This window comes from Halichoeres trimaculatus, unplaced genomic scaffold, assembly GCF_033239565.1.
Source record: "Halichoeres trimaculatus isolate MK-OKI-2021-1 unplaced genomic scaffold, fHalTri1.1 fHalTri1_scaffold_15, whole genome shotgun sequence".
Taxonomy (NCBI): domain Eukaryota; kingdom Metazoa; phylum Chordata; class Actinopteri; order Labriformes; family Labridae; genus Halichoeres; species Halichoeres trimaculatus.
The window spans coordinates 34,721,929-34,742,662 of record NW_027437193.1 but is presented as its reverse complement, the minus strand read 5'-3'; the positions used below and the strand labels follow the sequence as shown (position 1 = coordinate 34,742,662).

General features: G+C 41.7%; 1 protein-coding gene across 1 annotated transcript in view; it reads left to right on the top strand.

Annotated features, from left to right (window-relative positions):
• Nucleotides 1-2,673: 2,673 nt before the first annotated feature.
• Nucleotides 2,674-20,734, top strand: part of LOC141804138 (xenotropic and polytropic retrovirus receptor 1 homolog) — a 42,706-nt gene continuing 24,645 nt past the window's right edge. Inside the window, exon 1 of the mRNA XM_074688436.1 lies at nucleotides 2,674-3,173. Coding sequence (XP_074544537.1) covers nucleotides 3,105-3,173 — 69 coding nt within the window. The 5' untranslated portion in view covers nucleotides 2,674-3,104. The remainder of the gene's footprint in view (nucleotides 3,174-20,734) is intronic.

Below are 20,734 nucleotides of genomic sequence, written 5' to 3'. Positions count from 1 at the left end.
GTGTCCGCTAATGAATGGCATAGAAATGTCTAAGCAACACAAACAGAAAATACATGGCTTAGTGGTATAGGTCTAGGCCCTCAAGCGGATGGCCCAGGTTCCAATCCAGACTGTATCGCACATGTATTTCCCAACTCACACCCTGTTGCCTACTCAATCCCTCAATCCACTGTCCTACCCTCTCTGGTTAAAGGCATAAAAAGCCTGATCTAAATCCCTTCTTTCCTCAGCAGTTGTGTCTGTTTCAGGACACTGCTTCTTCACATGACTAGGACTAAGGACTTTACTGAGCAGGTTCAGAGTAAATGAGGTGATACCTCAGGTTGTTCCTGATTGGAGTAATTGCAAGTGTAACTACTTACCTGTGTTACAACTGTCCCCGGTCTCCCCTACAGTATCAGTGCACTATAAAAAAAATCACTGTAAAATACTGGCTGCAGGAATGGCCATAATTTTCTTTTATTTTACAGTGTATGTGCTTTTTTATTATTATTATTATTATTACATTATAGTACTGTATATTGGATCACATTTAATGAATGAATATGTATTTCATTTGGAGTGAAAGGCTTCCACACAGTGAACCCAAACCGAATGAAATATGGTTTTCCTCTCAGGAAAGTAATAATAAATTCAAAATAAATATCCTGTTTACATTGGTAAGCTATTTACTCGTGATACAGCCTTAGGACACGGTTCCATCTTTTAAATAATCAGATTTCACCGTTGTATTTCACCAGAGTTAAACAGTTAAACCTGGAAGCTTATTGAAGTAATTTATGGCTGCATACAGTACCACCACATGCTCACTAGATGGAAGCAAAACATCACACATAAAAAGAGGTCCATCCTCCAGTATGTGCGATAATGAGGGATGCGGTGTTCATTTTAATCTAATAATTTTTCAATAGAGTGTCTTAACTTTGAGGTGGGTGGGCGTGTTCGTAGCTTGTTTGTTGTTGTTGTTGTTGTGGTTGTCTTTTGTTTGTTTGTTGGTTTTTTATAAGCTTGACTCGTGAATATCTCGTGACGTGAAGACAATGGTTTCAGGCAGTCGGCCACCGGAAGGCGGCAGAGATGGTTTCACGCGCTCAGTTCCCTGAGTGGAACAGATGATGGACTGCAACATGAGTCTAATGTGATAAAACTTAGTCGGGCTGTGACATGCTCTGAACTCAAACAAATGTTAGTGATGAGGTTTCAGGATGTGCGAGTCTAATCCTCAGGGTGGAACAGTAACAGTCAAATTCATATTATTGCATTTTCTAGGTAGAAAGTAGCTTCGTTAATTAAAAAATCTCTTTTGAATCTGTTTGTATTTGTGGTGTCCTGTAAAATAGTAACATCTCCTAAAGCTCCTGCCATGACAAATGTCAAAAACTGACCTGAATCATTGTCAGGATTGTCTCTACTTTGATGATCTGTGACCAAATCAAAAGTTAGGCTACTAACATCAGAGCATCAGATCTGAATGAGTAACCCTCCCTATAAGATGTCCTATTAAAAAACAAAAGCAAAACAGCTGATCCGTGATCAGTTCCCACACTTCACCAACAGTCAGCTCAGTAATCCTTCTCCTATTTTGCAAGAAATGTTGAAATTTCCCGTGAAATTCATTAAAAAAAAAAAAAAAAAACTTGACATATTCTTCCTTTTGGGGGTGTTAAGGAATGATCAAGGCCTCAGAGTCATTAAAGAGCTTGCTATAACGTAGCATGACCTTTTCAGACACGGAAAATGATTATTCGGACCACCGCAAAGTCTTTGTGGATACATTCAAAACCCATGGAATCCTGTGTTTTTATTTTATCAACAAGTTAGAAAACAGAGTAAACATCTCAGACTGGCACATAACAAGTGAAGCCTGTGATAATCTGAGTCTTCTACTGCCAAAAGAGTGCCACAAAAAAGAAATACAGTACGTTTTTACGTTGCTAGCTGCATTAACACTGTAGTATCTAAACATGTAACCTACTAGCTAGGGTCTTTGGCTTCCTAAACCAGTTTCATTCATAAAAGTAAATTCTGTGTTTACGGAGGAGAAAGTATTATAAACCACTATTTACCATTTTTTCCACTGTTCCCCTGAGATAGGAACATCAAAACCAAGGTTTTCCCAATTAAGTGGAATTCACAAGACCATCTAGTTATACTTGACGACATAAATGTGTATTTACTCACAGTTAAGGATAGGACATGAGGATAGCTGGTCGGGTTTACAGTGGAAGCTTGGGGTTATTTGACCAAGGATTTTAATATCTGCGGGAAATTCTCTTTAACGTCAAATAAAAGATAAATAAACAAAAAATCCCCCCCCCCGCACGCGCACACACACACACACACACACACACACACACACACACACACACACACACACACACACACACACACACACACACACACACACACACACACACACACACAATTTTATTTTATTTTTTTAAACAGAGTAACAACGTGTTAAGGTGTCATCGTGTTTTTATCAGTGGAATAAGTGGAGCTGCAGTAACCTCTCAATGTTCCTCTGGTGAGTTTATCCCTGCCCTTCATTTGAGAGACAGCTCTCTACCATGAGTGAGTCCATAAAAAAGAGAAACACTTCAGTCCGGTCGTCCTGGTTGGATGATGATTCTTGAGAAAGGCCCACCCATTCACACCCACTAACAACATGTTCATGTGCGCCGGAGCTCGGTGTGTTGTCCCATTTCCAACTTCACCTGAACGCAGCGGGAGACAGGCGGTGGAGAGGAGGGAGGGGGAAGATAGCAGCGGCTTGCTAGCGCCAGCACAGTGAGCCTGTATACCAGCATCAACTGAACGCTGTTTCCGGCCATTAGTGCTACAAATTCCTTCAGACACAACCAGTTTCTGTAGCTTCATATGTGACACCACCAGCTACACATCGTGTTTGTCGAGAATGTCAGAAAGACGTGCAGGAGGCAGGCTAGGTTGACGTGAAGACAAAAGGGCATCTCTGTATGTGAGCGATCGTAATCTTCGGATGAGAGTTTCTGTGTGACCGTTTCTGGACCAGCGAACCTCAATCTGACCTACCGGTCCTGGGCACCATAAAACCAAGGGGGCAGGCGAACCAAGCTGACAAGATGAAATTCACAGAGCATCTCTCCGCTCACATAACACCGGAGTGGAGGAAACAATACATCCAGTATGAGGTGAGTTAGCTCCGGGAACACACACTCTGCTAGCCACCAGCTAACTGACTCAATAACAGCAGAGCAGAGACCGACGGGTTGTCCTCAATCAACGACTCCTCCGTGAGGGTCACATTATTTTATAAACACATCCTATAAATAAAACACAGTCATCTATGTCGTTATTTACTTCTTTTGTGTCGTTATATAAAAGGGAAGTGAATGACATCCTTAAATGCTAGGCCTACACAGCGAGCAACAGTCAGGGGCGTGTCAAGACTTTCCTGATCGGGAGGCCCCACTGGGGCCCTGACGCACGCCAGGGGGGCATATCTACACACACAGTCACATTACTGGCACGCTGCCAGTTTCATCTGTTAATATATACAGAGAAGAAACAAATATAAACGACTGTCTGATGTTTTGTTTTTTTCACCAGTCTCATGAGGTATGAACATAAGAGCCAAGGTTTCCTAGTTTTGAGGAATTATAAGCCTGCTTTCTGTCTTTTATTAAAACAAGCACACACACTTGTGTTAACTATGCGACACACAGTGACATGTCGGACTGATGTAATAATCCTGAGTGTAATTTACCCACACATGTCTTCAAAATAGTTCCTCTACAAGTTCTCTCTTAACACTGAAAATGTGTAGATAAACAAATTACCGACTGTTTGACAGTTGTCATGCCGTTTTTCACAGTTGAAAAACAAAGTGTGTAAAATCACTAAGAATCCAGCGACTGTGTTAGAAACAGGACTGCAGGGAATGATCTAGAGACCGAAACCAAAACTGGACATCCTTGATCATTAAGCCCTCAGACAGCGCTGCATGGAAACCAGACACAGAAGAGGTCAGCTTAGAATCAAGGATACTTTGAATAGCTGTTGTCTATGAACACAAATGAAAGTTTAAACCTTCCTATGTATACACCAAGCTCAGGAATGCATTAGTTTATCAAAAAGAAAAACTGTACTACTCGTTTTGACCCGCCTGATCCGTCAAAACTTGCAGTCTTGTTTAGAAACCACAGGTGCTGCATCCTCCTGAAAAGTAGAGAGATAATGTGGCGCGCTATCAGTAAGCCACCATGTGTGATGATATGGGAGCTTTAGAGCACACAACTGCACATTTGTACATGCACCACCAGTGCTGACCCTTTGCTGACCACTCATTCTTCAGAGCAGAGTATGCTGCCAGGTAGAAAAGCAAGTCAACGCCAAAGCCCACGCTGTATAACACACATCTGTGAAATACCACATACTTTAAAAGCATATATCAAGCGCTGAATCCTCTGTAAAAATTCATCCACGGACATATTTTCTGACCCAGAGCTGGTCTGAAGAAAGGAGAGCAGGACTAGTCAGTCTTTAATGAAATAAAGTAAAGAGAGCGCTGATAAAGAAGATGTAGCAGTGAAAAAGACAGAAGGTTATTGTCTGATTGTTTCGCAGCCATCGGACTGTGATTGAAAACACTCTGACCAAAGCACTGGATGGTATCTGCTGGCTGCTGAATTTACACTTCTGTCCACCTGCTGTGTCTTCCTGCTCTGTCGTGCTTCACAGCCTCTGTGCTGTTAATTCTCGCCATCCAGAGGTTGGCAGATGCTGATGTGTTGTTAAGTCCTTTTGGCGTCTCCTAAAGATGCATGCGTTACGTTTCTGTCTGTTGTAAACAGGCTGAAAGCAGAGGAGAGACAGTGAGGTCACCTAGCTCCAATGTGTGTATCACTGCTGACTTGCAGACTCTTGGTCTCATTGCACAAAAGCTGACGACCATTAAAACGTACAAAATAAGAGAATTGGTGAATACAGTCAGACACCACACACACACACACACACACACACACACACACACACACACACACACACACACACACACACACACTTCTTCACTACTGTCACTGATTATTTAGAGAAGGTGTTTAAGAGATAACTTATTTCATTTTAATCCACTTATAGTTGTTCTGTTTTTGGAGATGATTTCTGTACCAGCAAATTGAAAAGGCTGAAAATCAGAAGCAACAAGATTTAAGGGGCCTTGGATTTCATTTCTCGTCCCTGTGGTATGGAAACAGATACAGATCCAGTTTGTTTTTAACTAGAATTATGTCAAAGTTCAAAGTTCTGGTATTGTTTTAATGATAGTGGTGACACTTTGTTGACTTGTATGATTATTTGTTTGAAAAAGACTGATGGGGGTAAAAGTAAGGGCTTCACTGACATGGCACTTAAAAAATGTGAAGTTTTTGTGCTGCATTGTAAATTGAAGTATGAAAATATAAATTCCTTTTTCGTCTCTCAAGCCCCTTCCCTAGTAGCTGTTAAGTCTCCTGTGTTGAGCAGGAAAATACCATGTTTGACCCCTCTTTCCCACGGTCCTCCCTCAATAGTATTAGTATAATGTACCGTATTGACCCAAATATAGGACGACAACGATTATCAGAGAACCTTCCTATTTTTGAGACCAATATCCAGAAGAAGACTCTGAAAAGTTACATCCAAAATTTACTTTGTTCAAAGACATTTTTTAATTAAAATTCGGAGACAATTACTGTTATAATAATTAGAGACTGCTTTCATTTTGGCTTCAAATACAATCAGTAAGATTGTGTTTCAGATGCAGTTTTGATGACAGCTCTGGTTATGGGCATGTCTTCAAACGTTTCTCAATAAACTCACACACCTTCCTGTCAGTCCCTGAGAAACAGATGGATGGACGCCCACGCCCATAAGCTTTTCTTCCAGTTTGCAGTTTTATGATGGTCTTTTTGGAAGCCCGATCTTCAGACATTAAGCTCAGTAACTCCATACTTTTTGTCTGCCTGACAGTTGCTTAAGGTCTCTGCTGCATTGACCATCTAAGGTTAGCGCCATACCTCCCAACTGTTGGTCCACTTTGCTCTGGACCATAACTGCACCTCTCCACTTCTTCTCTTCTCCTGTCACTGTGTCTCTGCTGTGGTTGACACATCACCATGGCCATAGAGGTCACTGGCTTTAGAAAAAGCTGGCGCTCTCTGCGGTCATGTGTCAATAGTTAGACCCTGATTATAAGGCACTCCCTTTTTTATCAACGAAAAAAACCTTGACTTATACTTGGGTCAATACTAGAGATGCACCGATCCAACTTTTCTGGTTCTGATACCGATACCTGGGCTTTGGTATCAACCGATACTGATCTGATCTGTGTTTGATAATAACCTGCGTGCCCTACTGTGGGATAAGACTGGTAATGTTTTGGGTAAAAGGCACAAAATGAGTAGATGAAAAAACTGAAGTTAAAACTTATTAAAACTATGAAAAATGTAAATGTTACCATCTAAACAATTCTTCAGATTGTACACACGCTATTTTCAATTGTAAATTGTTAGACCCTGTTGAATGGTAATGCAGCAAAAAACAAAGAAAGTGCATCAGAGGCAAAATTTCAAATCAAGGGGCAAAGAGTGCTGGTTAAAAAAAAGCAGAGAGCTGTTTGCCTGGATCGGCACCGTTGATATCTTCCCACCCCTACCAATCCAGCCTTGGGGGGCGCCGATACACCGATAACCGAAACCACCGATCAGTAACAGTGCATCCCTTGTCAATACAGTAATGAGAACTTCCACCTGCAGTGGCCTGGGTGGCAGTTGTTGCAAGGTTAGCGCTGACAGCTGGAATACACCGTAGCTGTAAAGTCTCCAGTTTTGTCTGAGAAACTACGGTATTTTAGCCCTTCATACCCAGGTGGGACTGCTCAGTAGGTGCTGGAAACTTTCCCTTTTCTTTTCAAATCCAAAACTTGACAGGTACGCCTATCCTGCAGACCTAAACCTCCGCCATCAGGCTCAACTCATCAGGCCAGGAATAAAATGAATTTCAAAATAAAATGTCTGTCCACTCCCTGTTCACCATTCCTGTTATAAATGCTCCTATGCTGATGTTCTGAGTGGCAGCAGTTTATTTATCCAAATGGGGAAGTCACTTCTCAAATAAAGACAAATAAAAGGCACATCCTTTTATTGTCTCATCATCATTTATCTTAAACAACAGTAGAACATTAATGTGGTGTGTTAAACTTTTTTACAGAGTAGATGCCTGCTGTTTTCTTAGTGTGTATGATAAAAAATGCTTGAAATTTAAAGAAATGTTACTATTTCTGGTCCAAACGTAATAAATTATGTCATTTTATTTCCATATGCACGTCGGGTGTTCATTTTTGAAAATCATCACAGTCAGGTTTGACCAACCTGTCACACTTCTTCTCAACCTGTTTGGAAATAGGAAAATGTGCTACACCTAAGCACAGAGTTTCAGCCTGCTCAACACATGCCGACGTAGGCCCCACCTCTGACCAGCATGTAAGCCAGTCATGGTTTAGCTTTTGAGGTTGTGCAGGGTTAACCAATCAGAGTTGAGGATGGCCCATACTAAAATTTGCTGTCCCTCTGAACATGCCTCCAGGCAGCAACAGCATTCATACAAGTGTTCAGTGGCTCCAAACTAAAGCAGCTGGGTAGGTTTGCTCAGTTCCTCCATCGGTCATCTACTCCTGCTATCAAACAGCACCAGACTATCGTATGTATGGGTCAGAAGACCTGAGTGTATCCGTCTTCAAAGCAGGTTAGAATGTGTTGAGGAGTCACGAGGCATTTGTCTGACTCATCATTTATTGAGCCTGTTAATCTTCGTGCCTGTTGACCATTCTCTCCATCCCTAAATGCTGACTCAGCTCAGCAGTCACGCTGCTGGTGTTTTCACATCAGGGTAGACAGGGTCACACGGTGACAAAGGTGCTGATAGTTCAGTCTCCAACCTTTGAGAGACTAAAGCTGTTTGATGCTAAGCTGTACCTCTGTCAGCTCTGACAGTGTCAACAAATGATTCAAGTTGCCTTTGCACTTTTTACGTTGTTATTCGGAGCAGAGTTATCAAGGTGAGACTGGGACAGTCTTCTCTTTTTTCACTGGGAACATTGTGAAACCATGAGAGCAGCAGCTCTTATATGAGCCATATTTAAACTATATCCAGTGTACAAGTGTCATTCATAGCTGCAGTACAGCTGGCCTGTGTGCTGCACACATCCTGTAACCAGCAACCTTCAGCTCTTTATCAAGTCCAGAGCTGGTTTTCATATGTAAATGGTAAATGCTGTCACACCAGTGTGAGCACCAACTATGAAAGGCAAGTTTGAACACAGACTTGAGGTCTCATAGAATTTTTTCCACAACCATAAATGGTCATTAAAAATCTGTCTTAATCAAATAAATCAAGTTGTTTTGAACAAATAGCATGTCTGCTATCAAGAGTCAAGTTATTTATGTCTCAATGGAATGTTACGATATTATTTCTGTCTCTGGATATGGATCGTGCTGTCTGGCTTGAGTTTTGGCTAGCACAGAAGTAGTCTTCTGTTTGGAGTCAATCAAAATGATATCAACGGAGAAACAGTGAATGTTTCATGAGCTTTGTGTAGGTTAAGATCTGTGCCAGAATCACACTGTTTAGATCTTTTATTGTGACATGAAAGTGGATTTTTCAGAGGTTACGGTTGTGCAGAATTACTCAATCAGCTGGAATAATCACCAGTACTCCTTGCTGCTCCTATACAGCCCTCGATGATGCATCGACCGATTTCCTGTTTGGAAACAGGTACAGCTACGCGCATTTTGGAAACAAAAGTGCTGCAGAGCACAATGGTTGGTCAAGCCACGTGAGGGTTTTAGCCAACAAAAAACACATTTTTACCTAAATAAGACCAGTTTCATTGACAGATGGTAAACCACTCCTGGGTTTGTGAGAAATCAGTGAGTGGACGGAAAACATCAGCAAGTGGACAGACGTTCAGTGGAGAAACCCAGTGTGAACCCCAGAGAGGAGTTCAAACACTCACGCCACCTGATGCTTATGTCTGCATTATCCATTGACACTTACCAGACTGGGAAATATAAAGACATGAACTTGTGTCAAATGACCAGAAACCCTCCCAAACCAAAGACCAGCACACTGATGCTGAGACCTGGGTTATAATAAAGGAGCCAGAAAACTATGTCCAGATAAGGAGCTGCATCAAGTACATCAGAATATTTATGGTCCGAGGCCTGAGTCAAGGCCCCTTCTAGCAGAGCTAGCATATTTATTGTTTGTATTTTAAAAGCACTAATAGGACTGGTTAATTAACTTTAATCCAAAAAATCCATCAGTCAAAATGATTGATTTGTAGTCGGACCTGGTTAGCTGAGGTTGGATAGAGCAGACACATTTAACCAAGCAGCCACAGATGTCACTGGTGTTTCAGAGTAAAGTGTGACTCTGTTCACTGGTGACTGTCAGCTGATAACGATTGACGTTTGGCTGAGAGTCACCAGTTAGCATGGTCATTCTTTGCCCTGAAACACCAGTTGCTCTGTTACAGACAGAACTGGATAAAGTTGAGTCCATGGTTGAGTATCGTTTGTGACAGCTGATCACAGATCAGCCAGACATGTTAATGCTGCTTACAGTTTGAACGTAGTGTTTAAAGGACAATAACTCGTCTAAATGGATGGAGCTAAACGTTGCTTCTGCTGCCAAAATGCACACACAAATTTTTGATGAGGTCTACAGCAAACTGGTCTATTGGAGCACCTCTAGTTCCTCTTATCTTTGTGACTCCTGTTTAACAGAAAAAACGTATAGTTCACATGTGATTACAGGATAGGTATCATAACTAGGATATTTTCCACCATACTATGCTTTAAGTATGGGAATTGTATTGATTGCAGACTGTGTCACCAGCTGCTTTGGCTGCTCTCTATTTTTGGTTTCTATTTGTTCAGTAGTCACACACTGAAGAAGGTTGATTTGCTATGTCATTTTAGAGCTCATAACATTTGTTTGTTGCAGAGCAGTTTATAATATTTTGGTGAAGCGGTGAGTTGGGCTCAGACTGGAGCAGAACAAAAGGCCATATTCATCGTCTGTTATCATTATCCCATAATAATACTGGATTTAATCATGATGAGCCGAGAAAAAAATGCAAGCTCCAAAATTCCACCATCATTCAGGTTGTGATAACAGCTGTCTATTCAGGCAGAGCCAGCTTTAAGACATAAATCAACCAACTGTGTAAAAGGAGAGCAGCTTCAGACTGAGATATGAGTTTAAAAACTGGATCACTTAATGTGAAACTCAGACTCCAACATAATTCCTGAGCAGTTATACAAACTAGTTTAAGAAGGGGCTAAAGTTGTGCCGCAGTCATTCACATCAGATGAAGATTTATGTTAGCCTGGTTGATGTGAAATGTATTGTTTGGTCAACAGAAGGTGGTTCAGTTTATGTATTCTCATGCAGATGTTGGCTTGGGAGAGTTTCAGCAACAACTCAACTCCAAAAGTTTTCTAACCATCAAACACTTAGCATCAAACACATGTGTCTTGCTCAGTAGTGATGCTTTATAGGGATGCACCATATCATCGGCTCATTATCATATTGGCTAATATTGGCTGAAAAATAAAATGTTTGATTATAATAAACTGATAAAATAATGGGCTGAAGCTGCAGATGTTTTTCGCACTTTTGTGATTCTGTTTGCACAGTTCAGACTGAGTTGTCCCATATTTGGCTCCTGTTTTAAGTTAAACTTGAATCAAAGCAGCAGTCAGTACGGTCTATGTTGCTGACTAATTTAGACACATTACCCAAAGTCAACCATAGGGGCAGGAGAAAAATAAAAGTATCGAATTGTAGTATTGGGATTTTTTTGTTTAACAATTTCAGATCCTGATTTTTTTTTGTTCTTATGTAATGTGCATTTTCTCTGAATATATGGTATTGTGATGATTTTTTTTAAGAAACAGCTTCATCCAGCTTTCAAGTAGGATTTATCTTTTGGAGTTGTTTTTTTTAAAAGGAAATGTCATAAATGAATAAACACTTTCACATGTATGTTTTCCTTATTTAGTGAAAGAAATTAATATTTCATAACTAATGTGATCAGAGTATGCACTATAATACAATATGCTCCTTTAAATACAGAACAGAGTTGATAATCTCTACTATTATGTGTGCAAAAGAAATATCGGTATCTGCTAAATGAGTTGAAATATCAGCATATCGGCAAAAATAAAATCCAATATGGTGAATCCCTAATGCTTTGAATGGAAACCCTTCAGAAAAATGTTAGCACATCTTCAACAAGAAGTCAGTCGTGTGTGTTACAGTTTGTGTTACAGTTTGTGCTCAGCTGGGGCTCAGTGATAGAGTTGGTCGTCTCTCAGGCTGAAGGACGAAGCCCTGCAGCACTCTGTCCTCAGGCAAGACCGCTCACCCCAAGCTGTGCCAGCGGAGCTATTAGTTCTGACTGATGAGCTCTTTACTGCTGTCAGTGTGTGAATGTGCTGTGATGTGAGTGTGAGTGGTCAGAATACTGGAAGAAGAGTTCAAGAAAGAGCCAAACACAGTTCATTTAGCAGTTTGTTGAAATCAGGTGCTGATTGTGGAGTTAACAAGAGCACATGATACCATTGGTGTATTTGACACGGTACACCAACTTCTACTCCTCCAGGCCATGTCTGACAGCCTCTGCTAACAAGAAAACAGACATTTCAGTTTTCTGACACGGGTACGTTAGAGCCCTCTCAGCCCTGCTGTTCCTGCTTTCAGCTCTCTCGGTGTCAGGAAGAAGAGCAGATCAAGCTTGTTGTTGCACTCAGCTGTCTATCTGACCCTGAGCCCAGTTAGTTTTTGTCCCATGGAGACTGGAATCTCCGCTCTGCAAGGTTAGCAGAACAACGCTGACTGGGGCTGTGGTTGTTGTGGTTGATGTTTTCTTATGGCAGCTGGGTTTGGTTCACACAGTTAGCAGGACAGTAAGATGTCACGCTGAGCTGTTCTGACACAGCTCCTCCATTGGAGGGTGATCTCTGCTGTTTGAAGCATGTGTTTTTTTCTTCTGTGACTGTAAAAAAGCAGAGTCCTGACGGCTATGGATGTGCTTTCCTATCACAGACTGTGAGTTATCCTGAATCAGCTTGGAAAACAGAACTCCCTCAGACTCTGTTTGCTGGCTGGCTGAATGACTGGCTGACTGACTGACTGGCTGCTTTTCCTAATAATAACTTGTGAAGGAAGCAGCTTTATTTAAGCATACGTGTTCCTAGTGTGACCAGCAGACAGGAACTATGGGAATAGAAATGCCCAGTAGACGTGTGTGTAGTGGTTCAGCAGTGATGACTCATCCTGAGTTATCCACTCGGTGCCTGTTTTTGTGTCGCTCTCCCTTAGTGACTGGGATGCTCTGGGAAGATGTGATGTGTTTGTGAAGAAATCATGTCCAGTAATGACTCAGTTCATGTTAAAAGCAGATATTTTCCTCCTCTGAGCTCTTCTAGTGGTACTAGCTGTTTGCAGTCTATTGATACTTAATTAGCTTTTTAGATTTCAAGTCACACAAACACGCCTGAATTTCGTTGTCTTACCTATCCGAACAACACACCACCATACACCACCTGGATAGGTAGGGCAGTTTTACTTTCATTTTGTTAGTCAGAACTGATCCTCCAAAGATAGATGACATGTTGACTGAGTTTGGATGCTAGCAGAAATGTGGCTTAATGCCACTTTTTCAGAAATTTTGCTGGCACCATGGTCTGATAACAGATAGAACACTTCTTACCAGGGATGGGTCATGGTTTGAAAATCATCCAACATTTATTACTTTATTAAAAATCAAATAGTCAGCGGCAACCTCTGGTCTCAAAATATGAACCTTGAATATTCTATTTTCTTTTGTATATTTGAAGAGGCTTACTTCGGCTCTTTCTCTAAAACATTTACAGTACAGTTCAGTCCTAAGGCCACTTTTTATCCACCTGCTCATTTTTAATATTCTGAAACAAAACTGGGCTGGATGACGCTTTTTTCAAATGGAAGCAAAGAAAGATGGAATTCACAACCAGAGCAGGGAAGAACTGCAGAAAACATCAGAGATGTTTAAAGAACCAGAAGGTAATAGACACCTCAGCAAAATGCTTTTCAACAGGGGAACAGGACTGGCCAGAGTGTGTGTGTGTGTGTGTGTGTGTGTGTGTGTGTGTGTGTGTGTGTGTGTGTGTGTGTGTGTGTGTGTGTGTGTGTGTGTGTGTGTGTGTATGTATGTATGTGTGTGTGTGTGTGTGTGTGTGTGTGCGTGTGTGTGTGCGTGTGTGTGTGCGCGTGTGTGTGCGTGTGTGTGTGTGTCTGCATCTGTGTCTGTGTGCATGCGTGCCTGTGTGTGTGTGTGTGTGTGTGTGTGTGTGTGTGTGTGTGTGTGTGTGTGTGTGTGTGTGTGTGTGTGTGTGTGTGTGTGTGTGTGCAGAGAGAGGTGCAGTGGGTCAGTGTGAGCTGCAGAAAGGGAAAAGAAATCTAGAAGTAGGGTAATCTGCAGGGATCAGCAGAGCTGCCTTACTTCCGCAGATGATCTCTGTGGGTTTTGTTTTGGAAACTTGCACCTTGGCACATGCTGAGCCAGGGTACTAGCAGCACACACACACACACACACACACACACACACACACACACACACACACACACACACACACACACACACACACACATGCGCACACACTAAGGGCCTCAGAGGGAGTGTTGGAAAGCATGACATTTTGTGGTTAGCGCTACAATAAAACACGTATGTATTTTCTGCTGACTGTGGCGCTATGCCACGCTGAGTTGTCGTCATATCTGAACAGAGGTCTGTCCACTTGTTTTTATTTGTCCTGAAACAAACACACACACCAGTGAGATTTCTGCTACCAAATCCACAGAGGTGATCTACATAAAACATATTCATCTCATTAGATCAGAAAACATTTTTGAAGCCACTGAAAAGTAAGGACAGGTCTTTGTTTTTAACCATCAAACTTTTGTTACTTTACAAAAAAGACTGGGTATTATGAATGCCCTCTCATAAAGAACTTATAGATTTTCATTTTTTTTCAGTACGTGATTATGATAAAGGACTGGCCCTACAGCCAGATGGTGTGGGGCATCTTGAAGCTGTCCATTAACTGCAACAGAAGAAGAGGAATTGTGACTGCTTTAGCCACAGTAGCTGGAGTAGTGTAGTGTAAATACAGATTTCTTTTAACTTCACTTTGCTCCCTGCATTGTCATGATCTCTCACAGAACAGGATAGGACAGGACACAGTTGTCATTGACCCTGCTCCTCTCAAAAAAGCGTTTCATCTGAATAGTTTCACAATGATTTGTGGTACACAACCAGCCTGTACATAGATTGGTTTCCTCTCAGGGTGTTCCCTTTTGACTAATTTTCCAGTTGTTTGGATGGAAATCAAGATTCTGAGTAACTCGTTTGCATTTGATTGGAAAAACACACTGAACAAAAGGTCCAGATTGGGCACAATACGTTTGATGTGGCTAAACCCGGTACCACAGAGCCTGCAGTTGGTTAACCAAAAGGCTAATGTTAGCACAGTAGCAGTACAGCATGGCTCTATGAAGTACCGTCTGTGCTTGTTTATATTTGGGTTGTAGAGTATTATCAGTGCAACAGTCTAGCTAGTAACAGGTAGCCTTGACAACAGCTTAGCCACAACATACGACCAAAATTTGAGGCCTATAGTGATAAAAGTGTGACAATCTGTTTAGGGATAGGCCAATTTTTGTCATTTTGTGGTATATCAGCTTCAGCCTGTTTTTAAGTCCAATGGGCGATAAAAAAATAACACGTAAAACTTTTTTTATTTTGGCACTGATGCAGCCGTGCCTCCCCATCTTCATTCACTACTCTGTGTCCAGCATTGTGCCACCCCCATCTGATTGGTTACATGCAAAGCCATGGCTCAGGTAACAGCCAATCAGCAGTGAAAGCTGTGCATACACAGTGCTCCAGAGAGCAGATAAATGTTTTGAAGGCAGGTTTAGGCAGCAGACTCTCCTGAAATTGAAATAAACATCCCAGTCCTACAAGTCCTACATCACGTGTAGCCATTATGATAGCACAATATTGGATTTTTGCCGATATCCGATATGCCGATATATCGAAACCTCTTTTGGCCGATACCGATAACGATACCAATAATCACAAGTTTGTTTGTTTTTTTCACTGTAAAGAAAGCTAAGTCTATCCTGTACTGGAATTTATATGTTACTCTAAAGCCGCGTTTCCACCAAGCAGTCCGGTTCGGTTCGTCTTGGTACGGTGCGCTTTCAGCGGCTTTTCCACTGACTCATCCCGGGTCAGATCCCTAGAAACCGAGACGAGCTGTCCCACTTTTTTGGGACCTTTTCATATGGGTGCCAGACTGTCCGCTCTCGGAAGGTGGAGCAACACACTGCAGACGGTTGATTGGTCAAAAGAATCATCACTTACCCCGACAGCGGCTGCATTTCTCCTGGCAGCACACAGTCTTCTCTGAAACGAAGCTTGATTGCACTTTGTAACAGAGAGCTACATAACAATCACAGAGAGGGCAATAGCTGCATGTCTTCCATCCGTGCTCTTTGTTTACTGTGTTGCGTTTTTCTTCTTTGTTGGATTTAATAGCAGGGTAAGCTGCTACGGCGTCGCGCTATTGTTTACCAGCTACTGCTTCCGGCATGCGGCTTACACGCCGCCCACCACGAGAGGGCACAGTTTGCTGTGGAAAAGCAAACGGGATCAGACTTAACTGTACCAAACCGTCTCAAACCGTACTGAACCGACCCGGACTGCTTGATGGAAACGCAGCTTATTTGTGACGGTTTAAGAAACACACATAAAACAAGACAAAAAAACATTTGATTTTACCATAAATAAGAAATGTATTATTTTTTCAAACTCAAGACATTCAGTATTGAAATACAGAAAAATAATTTCTTTAGATCACATGAACTTTAAATGTACAATGCATTTTTAAACATAACCAAGTTGCATTTGATTATTTTAGAGCTACTGTAACAACCTGGTGACAGTAACAGAGCTCTGCAGTGCAAATAAATGAAGTGCTACATTTTGTTTAAGGAGCTTATTTTTCAGATGGAAAATAATAATAATCCTAACTGAATAGCACCTTATCGGCTGTGCATATCGGCAGAAATTTTCATATCTGCCGATACCGATAAACGTGTTTTTAAGCTTTTATCAGCCGATACCGATATTGTGCCGATAATATCGTGCATCCGTAGTAGCCATGTACTATTTTGTTGAAGTAGGCCATCTAGTGTCTCGTAGTGGCTATAGCATTAAGTTGTTTGGAACCTTGCCTTAGCTAAGAAGGCAGCCATGTTCAGCCTGAACTTAACTTATCTTTCATTTGCCTATGAGTATTTTGAAATTTGGAGTTCCAGGTATTGTTTAAAATGATTAACTGTGATATTTTTCTGTGATAACAATTAAAATTATTATGAAGACATAGTTTTAGCAATGTATGCTAACTGCTAGCATATCAATGCAATTCCCCACATATGTTAGCATCAAGCTAGTGCTTTTTTGTTCATAACGTTTTTGGTAAATAAGGAGATTTATACCGTATTGACTGCATTGAATGGGAATCTCTTGAGAGAAAGTAATGTACATTTCTTTGTGTCTTGTGCATCCCTAATCAGCCCTGAAAAAACACATCAGTCTGTCTGTAATCTGTTTAACCTAGTTGCTAGTAATTTTGGTGCAAGCAATGACTCTGATAATTGCTGAGTCTACTAAACTATTTTTTTCAGTTTTTTTTCTGACTCTTCTTCAGCCTTAAAAGACTATTGCAGATATAAAGGTCAGTGTATCAAACACACAACTTTGCTCCTGTATTTGTGCTGATGAGCAGGTTTTCTGTGATTTTGGAGTTTGTTTAAAAAATGTGTGGTTCGTCTCATTGAATTTCAGTGTAAATCCATAAACGCAGACGTGAGAATGGGAGTCATCTTACTTTCATTGATCTCTTTGTTTGGCTGTTGTTTGTTTGTGTACTTGTTTTCTGTTGTGGCTGTTTTCTGTGTGGCTATAGTCTTGCAGTCTGGGCTGTAACATGACCTTGACTTGCTCTGCTGGGTGCTGCAGCAGACGGCTCTGTGGCTCTCTGCCGCGCTGCCAAGCAGGCTGGCATACAGTGAGGGCATTGTGGTCTTGTGCCTGTCTGGCATTTAAAACACTGACGGCTTTACTATCTCATCCATGAGCGGATAAAGAGAGTGACTGTCCCGCTACAACTCACTGAGACTGAGTGACTGTCTTCAGCTCGTCTTCTTCAGAGAGGCGACACTGTGAAATACTCTGCAGATTTACTGACACAGAAGGAAACACTGATTGGCTGCAGTATTGGTACGAGTACTTCTCACTAACATATGGGATAGTCAATGGCTGCCAGATACGGGGTCCTCTGAGGTTTTTTGGCCATAATAGCCCACATTTGTTGACTTCTGCAGACAAAACTATCCTGAATTAGACAGTTTAACAAATGAATGAAAAGGTGATAGAGTAAGGTACAGCTCCTGTATCTCTGGCACATTATACTGAAAGGACACTCTTGCGTCACCATCCGTGCACCCAAGAGATGCACTTTACTTTTCTGACATGATACTCAGGGCCTGAGTTTTGTCTTGAGATTGCAGGTGCACCCAAAGTAAAACATTTCCGCCTCTCTGACAGTAATACAGTATCCTGCACTAAATCATAAATGTCACAAAGCAAGCTTTTTGTACAGCTTTATACTGAACAGATGGCCCCATCATTGCACTCCAATCGCACTGTACCTCTTCAAGAGACACTGCTTTGAGCAGATGTGCCAGAAACAAGGGAGCGACCGTCAAACAACCATAGTCTTTTCCTCTAACAGTTTGTTCACGTCAGTTCAGAACCACAGACAGGAAACTCATGCCTGAGTTGGTTCCAGGAAGTCCGTGCCCAGCACTGGGTCAAACATCAAACTTGTCAGTACTTGTCTTCAATCAGTCAATCTTAATGTACCGCCAAATCTGAAGACACTTTCCAAAAACATTGTAGGTCTGGGTCCAGACCTCGGGAAAAAAAATTGAGGAGTCTGATCTCATCTTAATCCACCATGATTAGAGACCTTTGCAGCATCAGAGAACAGACCTGCCAACACTCCCAGTTTCTGCGGGAGTCTCATGCTTTTTAACTCTTTCTCCTGCTGAACGCCTGATTTGGAATTTCACCCAATTTTCTCTGAGAGAGTCCAAAACTTAGAGGGGGAACCAAGTGTTATTTTCTCAGTGAGTTTGCAGATATGTCAGAGAGATACAGCAGTCTAAACATATAGCAGCATAACTAAGAGCTGGTTCAGATCATTGATTGTATATAGAGTGGACAGCGTGGCTGTCCATTTACCGTTGTACAGTTTTAAAGTCAAAATTCCCTGTGCAGTATAGACTGTGAGGGACTCTGGGAGAATCTGAGGGGGGCCGGGTGACAAAAATAATGTATTTTTTCTCATCCAAGAGTCCAATCTCTTTTTGGCTGTCCCTTCAGACATACAGTTACAATCCCTGAAAAGAAATACACAGGAACGTCAGCTGTCAATCATCGTTAAGCGTGACGTAAAGTCTCATTCTTGACCTCTTATAACTAATGATAACAAAACTTTTCAGAAAAAAGAGGACCTGGATACAAGGCAGCCTAATAATACCTTCGAACCACCACAACAATCAGATGTGAGAAACATTTCTACAAGGTATATTCATTTTTTAAAGTTTGACAACAGCCCATCTGGAATGACTGGGGAGATGGATTTTTTGACATACCAACCATCAGGTAGAGCAGTTTTTGTGGTGACCCCACTTTAAGCCGAGCAAGACTATGTCCATTAATTATACAGTCTATGGTTCAGACCACAGACTGGATAATTAACGTACATAGTTTTCCTGACGTCACTTGTCTGTTTCTGAAAAGGATTCTTGAAGCAAATCAGCTGACGCAGCCATACTGGAAGTGACACGAGCTTCAAGTCTCCACACTAACAGCTAAAGTGCGCCCATCAGTCACATGACCTGAGCTGTGCCTCTGATAGGGTGAACTTGTGATCTTAATATCCTTTAAACTGCTGAGTTGGAAAAAATCCACCCCTGTATAGTGTGTGCCAATAGTGAAATTAGTGATTCAGACAGGAGAGGTTTTTTGAACCAGGTTGTAAATAGGTTAATTTCTGCTGTAAAAACAGCTTTTTTTTGGCTTGATGTGTATGTGACTTCTGGTACTTCCTGGAGCCAGTCTCAAATGGACACTGGAGACAGCAGATGTCAGCACTTCTGCATTGCCTCAAATTTTTGGGCCATGGGCTGCTGCTTGTTTCAGACGTGATCCAGCTCTAACTATAAGTTTATCAGAAGGAAAGTTTGAAGTCTCTCTTAAAGAAGAGACTGTGACTGCCCCCTGGACCTCAAGCAATAGATTGCATGCTGGGGGCTCGGTCATCTAGAAGAAGGGTTATCAAATTGTTTCAGACCAAAGACCACTTATCTCCCTCCAAAAAAACTCGTGGACCACCAAGCTAAACCGACCTGCAACAAAAGCTCAGACAGAAAACTGATGTGTTATAAACTTGCATCATACAGGTTACAACTCATCTTTAGCTAAGGATTCACAGCACAAAACACAGTGGAGTGTAGGGTCCTCTTTGTTCCCAGTCCAAAAATACCCTCATTGGATGTAGTCACTGAGGTATTTTTGTTTCACTCTAAAAATGGACTTTTCATGTTCAGCTTGAGTGTCACATGTTGGTCCAGGGTTATTGCTTGATGTAGGCAAACTAGCACTGGCACTATTAGTACTGGCACTAACGTTAGTTTCCACAGTGTCCCCAGTGCTCACAGTGGTTGAATCATGTCTCCGTTGTACGTTCTCTTAGCCAGTGTCTGAGGTTTCCTCTTCCTCATTTAACTTTTGTGTTTAGTCTTGTTAATGTAGTGATGTTAGCTTGACCTGTTTCTAGCCATGGTGGCCCACTAGGAGCGCTGGCTGACCACTAGTGGTCCACAGACAACAATTTGAGAAACACTGAACTGAAGTATAATACAACACTTTGAGCTCTTTAAAGTAGGATGTTTCCCATTAAAAGCCCTTTTCTAGTCTGTATTGGTATAGTAGGTGTAGAGATGCTAACACTGGATAGATATGCTCTCACCTCCTGGTCCCAGTCGCTACTTGAGCTGTACTGTCTGGACTCTTTATGGACTTATAAGGGCAGCCTCAGTCCAAGTGGATTGAAAGGAGCCGGCCTTGGCTGTGACTCAAGGTCCAACTTCTCAGCTGATAAAACCTAACATACTGTTGTTACCCAGACAATAATGATTGAATCTAATGCTAGCATTCTTACGTTAGCATCTCACACTGAACTGTTTAATTAATAACCTTTGTGAGATGATTTACCAGGAACTACTAACCTTACATGAACTGAACTGAACTGAAACGGGGCCTGTACTATGAAGCTGGATTAAGTCATCCAGGATAACTCTGCAACAACTTGCCGAACTTCACCGGATCTCCGTCATCCACATCTGCTGTACTACGAGGCTCGTTATCAACTCGATAAGTGAATCCAGCTGGGATCTGTGCGCCCACACATTAAATGGGCGTGGTTAGCGGCTCCGAAGCATTTTCCACAATGGAGAAGAGAGCAGCCTGCTT